Here is an 11,889-nt window from a genome sequence, read left to right as displayed (position 1 = left end):
GATTGACACATTCTAAGGTCCAGGTCTATGTGCTTAGGGACATACTAAAGCCTAGGGCAGCTGCCACCTAGGTGCAGTGGCAAAAGATCACTGACTGAGGTCTTCCAGATGAAGATAAATGGGGGTCCATTCAGTTATTGGACCCTCCTGGTGCCTCAAATGCATGTAAGTATAGTCTGGTTCAAGTAAAAGATGCTTTTGGTTTGTTTGAATAGAGTCAAACTCCAACATTTGTTTGTTTCCTTGATATGCCACTGTACAGAACCGAACTGCATTTATGACTATTTCATAAAAAATATATTTATATATACAAAGGTATATTTTGAAATCTAAAAATCCTATCAGTCGGCCATACAAAGAGCAGCAACCAAAATGCTGGCTGCAATGGAAAACCTGTTGGCCTCGTAACATATTTATACTGTTTTAAAATGTTCTGACCGCAGATACGTACACAAAGGGGTCTATTCAAGGAGTCCTACCGTGAGAATTGAGCAGTTTGGAATGAGAAAAGTCATTTCAAGATGTCTTACAACAACACATAAACATGTCAGCACCTCATCATGTTTTTAGTGTGGAACATTACTGCAGCAAAAATGAAACAACTGCAAAAAGTTAGTTATGTTTTTGATCAGACACAAGAAGTTACATATTTTCACAGCAAGTCTCAATAGAGAGAAAGGAAAAAAATTTGCCATCAGCTGGTAGTCAATACAAGATTCAACTCAAGGCTGTATTTTATACATTTTTGCCAGAACTGGAGGGGTTTGAACTGAGGGGTGACCTTATAGATGTTTATAAAATCATTAGGGCATGGCTAGGTTGAATAGCTAAGGTATTTTGAATAGGGTGGGAAAGTCCAAAACGAGAGGGCACAGGCTTAAGGTGGGAGGGGAAAGATTTAAAAAGCACCTGAGGAGTAACTTTTTCATGCAGGCGGTGGTCTGTATATGGAACAGCTGTCAGAGGAAGTGGAGCAGGCTGGTACAATTACACCATTTAAAAGGCATCTGGATGGTTACACAAATAGGAAGACTTTAGAGGGAAAGGGCCAAATGCTGGCAAATGGGACTAGGTCAGATTGGGATGGTGGTCAGGCAGATGAGTTGGACTGAAGGGTCTGTTTCCATGCTGTATGACTCTAAGACTCAATGTCTCTACATCTGCACATCATGTTTGTCAGCAAGGTTACAGCTCATGGATTAAAAGAGACAGGAATGACATGGATATGAAATTGGTTGTGTGACAGAAAACAGTAGTGGTTAGAAGATGTTTTTCAAGCAGGAGGTAGGTTTATAGCCAAGGTCTACAGGGTTCAGTGTCAAGAGCATCATTCTCCCTCAAAGATTTTGCAGATAGTTGTTCCTTCACAAAATGTGTGTGTGTGCAGGCAATAATGAAACTTTGACTGCAATTTAAGAAAAACAAATTATTAATTTGGATCTTAAAAATTATAACAGTTGTAACACAGATCACGAAAAAGCAGGTAATTGAGCAATTTTAAAGAACTACATAACAGAATCAAGTCATTTGTTCATGCAATGTGGGCATCACTGACCAGGGCAGTATTTATTGCCTATCCCTAATTGCCCTTGAGAATGTGGTGGTGAGCTGCCTTCTTGAATCACTGAAGTCCTTGGGTGCAGGAACACACAGAGTGCTGTTAGGGAGGAAGTTCCACTATTTTGACCCATTGATAGTGAAGGAACAGTGATATAATTCCAGGTCCGGAAAGTTTGTGACTTGGACAGCAACTTGCCAGGTGGTGATTTTGTCCTTTTAGGTTGTAGAGGTTGTTGGTTTGGAAGGTGCTGTCAAAGGAAGCTTGATGAGTTACTGCAGTGCATATTGTAGATGATGCACTGTGCTGCCACTGTATGTCAGTAATGACCGGAATGAGTGTTCAAGGTGATGGATGTGGTGCCAATTAAGCAGGCTGTTAAGCCCTGCATGACTTTCTTGCGTGTTGTTGGAGCTGAGCTGATTCACCTCATAGGAAGCTACTCCACCACACTCCTGACTTGTGTCTTGTAGACGGTGGCAAGCAATTTGTTGCAGAATTCTAGCCTGTAACCTACTCTTGTAGTTACAGTCTGGTCCAGTTCAGTTTCAGGTCAATAGTCACTCCCAGGATGTTACAGTGTGGGATTCAGTGTTGGTGATACCATTCAAAGTCAAGGGACAATGGTTAGATACTTTTTTGTTAGAGGTGGTTATTGCCTGGCACTTAAGTGGCAAGTAACTTTCATACCAGATATCAGCCCAGGCCTGAATGTAGGCCAGGTGTTGCTGCATATTGAAATGGACTACTTCTGTATATGAGGAATTGACTTTTTTTTTTTAAAAAGTTCATTCACAAGATGAAGAGAGGGAAGTTAAGAGTCATCCACATTGCTGTGGGTCTGGAGTCACACATAAGCAAGACCAGGTAAGTACAGCAGCTTCCTTCTCTAAAAGGTAATTAGTCAACAAGATGAACTTTTCTAACAGACAACAGTTTCATGAATTAAGATTCTAATTATGATCAAGATTTTTATTGAATTCAAATTCCACCATCTGCTGTGGTGGGATTCAAACCTGCATTCCCAGAACAGTACCTGGGTCTCTAGAATAACAGGTCAGTGATAATATCACTAGACTGCCACCTCCCCATAGCGCTGAATCTCATACAATCAACCCCACTTGTACCTTATGCTGGAGGGCAGATCATTAATGAAGCAACTAAAGATGGTTGGGCCTAGGACACTACCCTGAGGAACTCCTGTAGAGTGGTCTTGGGGCTCAGATGACTAAACCACAACAACCACAATCATTTTCCTTCGTGCCAAGTATGACTCTAACCAGCAGAGAGTTTTTCACCCAATTCCATTGACTCCAGTTTTATTAAAGTTCCTTGATACCATACTCACTCAAATGCAGCTTTGATGTTAATGGAAGTTCACTTTCATCCTGGTCTTCATGTACACAGTGAAATTTCAAAATGTGTAGATGATACAAAGCAGGGGGAAGCATTATGAACCATAAAGAAGATAGTATAGAACTCTAAAAGGATGTAGACAGGTCAAGGAATGAGCAAACAAGGGTGGACAAAATTTAACAAGTGAGAAGAGATTAATTTTGATTGAAAGAACATGACAGACTATATAAAATAAATTTAGGAGCATGGTTGAGGGTGACATGAGTATTTCTGGATGAAAAGTCTTGAAGGGAATCGGATATGTGATAGCCTACAGTATCCTAGGCTTTATAAACGTAGACATAAAGGATAGGAGCAAGGGGGCTGTGCTGAACTGTGTAGGTAAAAAAACAAACTGGTTCAGCCTCAACTAATGTATTGCACCCTGTTGTGTGTGAAAACTTTAGGAAACAAGTAAACGCATAATAGAGAGTACAATAATAATTCCAGGAATGAGAAATTTCAGTTACATAGAGAAAATGGAGAAGTTGGGACTGTTTTCCTTGGCAAGATTGCGAGGAGATTGATAGAGGTATTCAAGATGACCAAGGGTCCAGACAGTAGGGTGCTGGATAATTATGTGCAAAGGGAAAATGTAGAGTACTGACAGAGGAGGGAGAACGACACAAAGTGAACAACTTGTGCAGGTACAATGGCCTCTTTCTGTGTTGTGACAATGTTGACTCTGCTAACCTAGTGCTTTTCGGAGCAACTTACTCACTATCTAAGCCACTGATGTGAAAACAGTTTGCGGAGCAGAACAGTGACCAAAGAACTCTTGACCCATCTCCCAGCTTCCCGTGTTTTAATATATTCCTTTTTCCTTGGAGTCGAACTCTCTTCCCTAACACAGTAAAATCCCCTAGGTGCTCCACAGATGTAATTATGAAATAAAACTTAAGAAAAGCAAAAAGAAAGAGGGCAGATGAAACAAAGTTTAGTCAGTGACAGAAGTTTTGAGGAATATCTTAAAAGATTTATGGATATAATTCCAGCACTGAAGGCCTCAACATCTCGTCGAGCAAAGGAAGTTATGAATTGAAGTGGAGAGTCCAGTATTGGTTGAGCACAGAGATTGAGGGTTGTCAGGCTGGCTGAATTTATAGACAGAGGGATGAGGCCATGGAAGGATCTGAATACAAGTTCAAATTATTGTGTTTGACTGCCTGAACGTACTTTAGGAGAAAGTGGAGTGAGTGAGGAGTGGTGAAGGGGGTGGGGGAAGAGCGAAAAGGCTAGTAAAACTGCTTTAAATACACATAGGTTAGGCAGAAGCAGTATCAAAGCAGTAAATAATAATAATCAGAGTACTGCTTTATGCAACTACTTTCCATGCAAATAAACTAAGCACGCACTTCAATTGGAGAATTCAGTTTGTCTGTAAAGCACAACCAAATTCCTTTCATGTGAGAAAGGAAATTATCTGTGGTCTGTACACAGCTGATAAATAGAACTACAGTTCGGTAGCATTTCCAACAAGCCATATTGGAACATTAACTCATCAATACTCACATGATCAATGCAACAGGAACAAGAAACCAGTAGAATTGTTACTATAAGAGTTGAGAAAGAAACATAACTTCTTTAAAACCATTCAATCATCCCGCTGCCTGTGATCTTAGACTACGTCAAGAAAAATGAGCATATTCAGAGCAATAGAAGAATAATCTTGGTGGCATCCCAGTTACAAAAAACATTAAGGGCAAAGCACAGTATCCATCCAAACATGCAACAGGACTTCAATAAAACAGTTTGTAAAACAGAATGATGTGATTGTTTAATGGCAATCTTTTCAAACAAAAGACCACAGGGCAGCATGGTGGTTCAGAGGTTAGCCCTGCTGCCTCATTGTGCCAGGAACCTGGGTTCAATTCCCACCTTGGGCAACTGTCTGTGTGGAGTTTGCATGTTCTCCCCGTGTCTGCGCAGGTTTCCTCCGAGTGCTCCAGTTTCCTCCCACAGTCCAAAGACGTGCATGTTAGGTGGATTGGCCATGCTAAATTACCTGTAGTGTTCCGGGATGTATAGATTAGGTGGGTTACAGGGAAAAGGGGTAGGGGGAATGGGTCTGGGTGGGATGCTTGTTGGAGGGTCCACACCAAACCCCTCCAAAGGGCCTGTTTCCACACTGTAGGGATTCTATGATGACCAACTGTGTAACACAAAATGTAAACATGGAGATTAGAATTATGTGTTGAGTTTGCATGTCTTAAGGGGTAAATGTGAAGAAAAGATCAAATGCTGAATGTATTTCAACTGGGGGATCAAGTTCCTTTAAAATAAAGATTGAAAAAGAAACAGGATTAGAAGCTACTAGGAATTCTAAGTAGTACTCATTTGTGGGGAATATCAGAAGGCAATAAACCTAAGAGTCACTAATTGACATTGACTTGATGATAGCAGTTGACACAATCACTAAATTAGCAGAGCTAGCAACAGCAGGTAGTGATGTACTAGTCCAGTGGCTAACCATATAGTTGCAAGCTACAGTGTAGTCCTTTAGGAACACTACATAATGTATTACTGAGAGCAGTAGAGAGAGCTATAGGAAGGTTTGAGTTATAAGGAGAGGCTGGATAGATGATTTTTTTTCCCCTGGAGCAAAGGAGGTTGAGTGGTGACCTTATTGAGGTTTATAAAATCATGAGGGGGTTAGATAAGGTGAACAGCAAAGATTTTTTCTGTATTTGAATCATTTATTGTCACATGTACTCAATGTAAAAATACAGTGAATAGTGCATCCCTTTGCCGTACATACATGGCACCATTCACATTAAACTTAGAATAAGATAAGGAGAAAGGGATAACTTAAGAGAGTCCACCTTTCCTTTCCACTGCTGCAGTCCTGCTCCGGACTTTCCAGACCTTGTCATGCTTCTGCCAGAGTCCCGCTCTGGGCTGCCTCACTGTCCCACTCTCGGCTGCCTCACACAGCTTGCTCTCACCACTGCTGCTACACCATATATGTTAGGGGAGTTCAAAATTAGAGGGCATATTTTCAACGTGAGAGGAGAAAGATTTAAAAGGGACCTAAGGGGCAACTTGTTCACACAGAGGGTGATGCAAATGGAATGAACTGCAAGAGGAAGTGGTAGATGCAGGTACAGTTACAACATTTAAAAGACATTTGGACTGTTCCGCGAATAGGAAAGGTTTAGAGGGAGATGGGCCAAATGCAGGCAAATGGGACTAGTTTAGCTTGGGAATCTTGGTCAGCATGGATGAGCTGGACCGAAGGGTCTGTTTCTGCGTATTGTGAATCATGACTCTAAGTCCACTCACTGGCTTTGAGTTCAATACCTGTTAGATTTTGACCCAAGTCAAAATCTTTAACTAAAGATGTGTATCAGGATCTTTTGGAAGTCCTGACGTGCCAATCTGTGTGGGAATTGTCTGAAGTTCAAACATTCACTGGGTAATCTCCCTGCTCCCTAGGATTCAGCGGGAATCTCCGATTCAGAATTATAGTCAGAGATTCAGACATAGCCATAATACCCGAGAAACTACACAAAAAATGTTAGACAGATTAAAACCTAGCTGGATAACTCTACATGCGACTATCCCCATCCCTTCCCCCACCCCATGCTCTCCAAAACCCACCAATCACACCTCTAACACCCCAACTAGGTCCCCACTTGATTATTCACTCCTGACCCAACTAACTTGATGCAACTATCCACCATCCATCCACCCATACACTCATCCATTCACTAAGATTCAAAGACTGGGCCTTTAAACTTACCACATGGCAGATGGTGTTATTAAAAAAATGGGCTGTGTCCCATCTTCCTCCAACTCAGCTCCCCGAGGAATGTTAAACTGTACATTTCTGTGAAAGCATGATTATGATTCCAATGCTTGGAAGATCCAGGCTATTGACAGAGATGGTAAGGTTTGGTGCTTGTGGCTGTACTATTAAACATTAGAATTAGAATTCTACTTCCTGATCTTTAGTAGGTTAAATATCCCTGAAAGGATGGCTCAGAGGAGGTTTCCTGCATAGATGAGTGAGTTGTTTAATGTAGGACGGGTTGCACACACTGGGCTTGTTTCCACTGAAGTTCATTACAGTGACGGTGACTTGGTTAAAGTGTATAAGACCCTGAATGGGTCTTGACCAGCTGGATGTGGAAAGGATGTTTCCTTTTGTGGGTCAGTCCTGGATAAGTGGCACCATTTAAAAATTAAAGGTTTTTGTTTACCTCTCAAAAGCTTGTGGGTCATTGGAATCCTCTGCCTCAACATGAAGGTGGGGATTCACTGAATATTTTAAGGCAGAAGAAGATTTTTGTTAGGTAGGGGAATCAAAGGTTATTCGGGATAGATGGAAATGTGGAATTTGGAACACAAAGAGATCAGCCATGATCTTAATGAACAGTGGAGAAGACTCAAGATGCTGAATGGTCTCGTTATGCTCCTAATTCACATGTTCACTACAGTTCTGAGGTAAAAGCAATCAAAATGAACTTACCCGACACAAACACATTTTCAACATGGCTCACTGATACCATCTGTTCCCAAATTAAGTGTCAAATTTATCACACTGGATATTTCCTAAGCAGGTAAGTGTCATGAAATAGTTTACTGACACATCTTCAACCCATTACTTCCAAAAGAGGACAGCAATTTACAATTGCTGAAGTTTGCGAAAGTAGCCAGCACAGCCCAACATGTAAAGTGACCATACTCTTGGGTGAAGATCTTAAAAATGTATACACTTAGTTACTATGAACATAACCAACAGAGCCTATTCCCCACAATACATGTGCTGTAAACAGTATATAATTATATCTCTGTCAAGTGCATATTGCAGATGAAACTCCAGTTTTGTATGCCTGGTAAAATCACTGTGATTGAAAACAGAGGGCAGAATTAAATACCAACTACTCCTCACAACTTCCAGGTGAGGGTGGAGGTGGGTGTAGAGCCAAATGGGAGGTAGGCACATGAGATTAGGCAGGAGAGTGCAGGTTGGCACTTGCGGGGAAATGGGAATATCTGGCCACACAGAGAGCACCTCCCCAAAATCTTGCCCACCTGTGCTAGCGGGCTGTCTTAGTGGGGCCGTGGGGGGTGGTGGTGGTGTTGCGTGGAGTGGTGGTCTCTCATTCTTGATATTCATTTGTTTGGAAAGGCCCTCTTCCCAACCCACAGGAAGCCATTTCACTGCCCTTGCATCTGCTCCACCCCTCCCCCCAAATCTCTTTCTCTCTCTGGAGATCCTGAGATCCCACACTGGTGTCAGAAATGCCCACCACTCTCAATGGCTGATACTGAAGAGCTGCCAGCCTCTGACAGCCCAGCATTCTTAGGGACATGATTTTTCACCCAATTGAGTAATTAATAAGACAGGAGGCGCAATACCATTTCACTCTAGTTAGTTTCTCCAACTGGTAGGCAGGAACTCAATTGAATCCCAGTAAGAGCCTCTATTAATTCCTTATGATAGGAAATGGAAATCGGTAACTTCTTATCATGCTGGCAGCAATGGCAGATGCCATTAAGTTTCTACTATTTTTACATCTGAAATCGAAGTCACTATTCAAGGATGAAATTCCATCTGGTGTACAAATACAAAGCGAGTGCAAGAATTTAAATGTGGTATTCATCAACGTCAGATGCATGCCACAAAAGACCAGTTTCTTAAGTGTGCTCCAATGGGAGTGTTGCATGATAATTTAACATTAATCACTTCGCAGTTTGTTCAATGAACTATTTATTTGGCCATAATAGCAGAAAGGATGATCAGCCAGCTGCAAACCAACAGATGTCATAAACAAACCATTCATTGAAACAACGCTTGCAAAACAATTAACCACAACCATCTTGACAGGACTAAAGTGATGCTAACATTCTGCAGAAACTTAGGCAGCTTTGAAGATCCAGCAGTGCTGCCCAGAAATTCCAGAATCCATTTGTCGAGGACTTTCAAAGTGCTGAGCCTCCAAAATGAATAGAATAAAGGATTTTATCTAATGATCTGCCTAGAGCCTCAGAATCAAGCAGGGGTAAAGAATCAGCAACGGGGGAAGGTTACTTCCTGTAAGGACCTCTCAAGTGAAAAACTGGGGTCCAAGTACTGAATGGATCACAAGCACATGATGCAATACTAGATATAGTTGTTTTGTTAACAATGATCATTGAACACACTGTTTATTGCAGAATTTCAGTAGGTGTGTTTAAAAAATGTCAGAGTGATTGACAGTCATGTCCAAATGGCTTCAAAACCACATCCAGGTAATGCAATCACATGAGAAACGAATTAATTATATCTTGCACATTCCAAACATCCCAAGGATAACAAACTCTTTACATCAAAATAAATTTCAGCTTTTATTTTGAACATGAATATCAACCTGAATTGTTTGTGAAACTTTAAATCATTTCAATCTAGCATCTTAGTTTTCTTTTTAAATTTAAGTTCAGACTGCACTTATTACTCCATAATTTTGCAAACAATCAGATTTTCCCCAGAAAATAAATATGTACAAGATGCACTCTTTAGTCAAAAAATAGTTTAGAAAAAGTAAATGTTTCATCTTTTGAACAATTTATGTTTATATACAGGTGAAGCAGCTGTTGCCGAACATATTTATCGCGGACCCAGTCTGTTCTTAAAGGCACGTAAAGATTTTGCCATCATTGGTGCAACTTCTGAAAAAAAAAATTCTTTAAATCAACAATGTTTATCTCCAATAAGAAAGCAACATCCAGACAGTGCTAGTTATTAATACACTGCACGTTTTTTTGAAAAAAAGACTAATCCATTACAAAAGTGCAAGAATATCAGGCTAAAAATAAATTCTCCAAATGGAAAATTCCACTGCTAAATTTAGATTTTGACAAATGTTCAAGATGTGCATACATGGAAGTTCTGGGTTTTCACCTGCACTCACAGCAAATGTATCTTTCGAGGTAACACATCTCCAAGACTTTGGAATGAAATGCATTGCAGCATTCTCACCTAGTCACAAACCTTTCCAATTCAGTCGGAAACTGATTTTATTCACAAATCTATCCGATAATTATCACAGCAAAAGTTACGAGGTCACCTTTTTCCTATCATTCTTCTATTAACTACCTTAAATTATTTGAAGTAACACCTACATTTTATTTTGACCAAGGTGTCAACTTTGTCCTCTCCAATTCCTTGGGCATCCATCTTATAATTTTAAGCTACACAATTTAGTCTGGTCCTTTATCAACACTGCTCCCTAACTAACTGACAGACCCACATCTCTCGGAAAAAAAAATCTAACTCCCATCAGCTTTTCACAGCAGTCATCCCAGTCCAACAAAGTCAGATAATGTCACAGATTTATTTGCTATATTACCTTCAAGCACTGTATTAACACATTTCAGGATTTAGAACAATTGGGAACATTACATCATCTCATTGCAATTTTTCTTATGGCCATTGAAATCCATCTCTGCACTACTTAAAAACAAACAGTTTAAATTTACTTACTTTTAACGTGCCTCTTTGCATCTGGTCCTGAATAACTGTTTGGAGCAACACAGCCACTATTGGCCTTTGGTCTGTCGGAGCAGGCACTTCCTCCAGCAAAACTAGAGCATTCTGTACCTGCAACAAACTTCTTCCTAAGGGAGAAAAATTTTTCAAATATATCTCAGAAATCTGAAAGCTCACAACCATTTCGCATCCTCAGACTCCATTAAAACCAAATTGGAATCACGTACATCATAGAAATACAGAAACATTATAAAAAAGGAACATTGAGCAGGCCATCCAACCCTTCACACTTGCTTCATCACTCTATATGATCATGGCTGATCATCAAACTCGGTACCCTTTCCCTCTTTTGCCCCATAACCTCTGATCTATTTAGCTCTAAGAATTGTATCTAATGCTTTCTTGAAAACATTCAATGTTTTGGCCACAAATGTTTTCTGTGGCAGAGAATTCTACAGGCTCACTGCTCTCTGGGTAAAGAAATTTCTCCTCATCTCTGTTCTAAATGGCCTTGCTAATTTCTTAGACTGTGGCCCCAGGTCTGAGCTCCCCAGTCACTGGGGACATCCTTCCTGTATCTACCCTGTCCAATCCTGTTAGATCTTATAAGTTTTAATGAGATACCCCCATCGTTCTTCTCCACTCCAGAGGATATAGCCCTAATTGATCCTGTCTCCCTCCATATGTCAGTCCTGCCATTCTAGGAATCAGTCTGGGAAAACTGTTGCATTCCCTCCATAGCCAGAACATTCTTCCTCAGATAAGTAGACCAAAACTGCACACAATATTCCTGGTGTGGTCTTCCCAAAGTTCTGTATATTTGCAGCAAGATACCCTTGCTCCTATACTGCGAATCTCTCATTATGGAGGCCAACATATCATTTGCCTTCTTCACCACCTGTTACACCTGCATGCTTACTTTCAGCTACTGGTGTACAAGGACACCCAGGTCTTGTTGTACTTCCCCTTTCTCAATTTATTGCCATTCAGATAATCCATTCTCCTGTTTTTATGATCAAAATAGATAACCTCACATCTATCCACAATTATACTTCATCTACCATGCATTTCCCCATTTACTCAACTTGTCTAAATCAGTCTATCTCCACCAAGCCTTGTCTCATCTGAGATATGGAGATATTACATTTAGTACCCTCTTCTAAATAATTAACATATTGTGAATAGTTGGGATCCACTAATGGACTGCCAATCAGAAAGTGGCCTGTTTATTCCTGTCTGCCAACCAGTTCTCTATCCATATCAATCCACTACCCCCAATTGGATACATTTTACTCTCTTATATGGGATCTTATCAAAAGCCTTCTGAACGTTCAAATAAACCACATCCAATGGCTCTCCTTTATCAACTCTACTAGATACAGCCTCGAAAAGTTCCAATAGATTTGTCAAGCAGGATTTCCCTTTTGTAAATCCATGCTGTCTCTGTCTCACACCATCATTC

At 40.5% G+C, this 11,889-nt stretch overlaps 1 protein-coding gene across 3 annotated transcripts in view; it reads right to left on the bottom strand.

Moving 5' to 3' along the window:
* Nucleotides 1–9,273: 9,273 nt before the first annotated feature.
* eloal (elongin A, like) overlaps nt 9,274–11,889 on the bottom strand; it is a 78,249-nt gene continuing 75,633 nt past the window's right edge. For all 3 annotated transcript variants that reach the window (XM_048596510.1, XM_020528088.2, XM_048596511.1), the window contains exons 10-11: nt 10,422–10,555; nt 9,274–9,607 (exon numbers count right to left, since the gene is read on the bottom strand). In XM_048596510.1, the coding sequence (XP_048452467.1) occupies nt 9,546–9,607; nt 10,422–10,555 (196 nt within the window). In that variant the 3' untranslated portion in view covers nt 9,274–9,545. The remainder of the gene's footprint in view (nt 9,608–10,421; nt 10,556–11,889) is intronic.

This window comes from Rhincodon typus, chromosome 5 (genome assembly GCF_021869965.1).
Source record: "Rhincodon typus isolate 14 chromosome 5, sRhiTyp1.1, whole genome shotgun sequence".
NCBI classification, from domain to species: domain Eukaryota; kingdom Metazoa; phylum Chordata; class Chondrichthyes; order Orectolobiformes; family Rhincodontidae; genus Rhincodon; species Rhincodon typus.
Note: the sequence above shows the minus strand (reverse complement) of the source record. Positions and strands in the feature narration are given on the sequence as shown.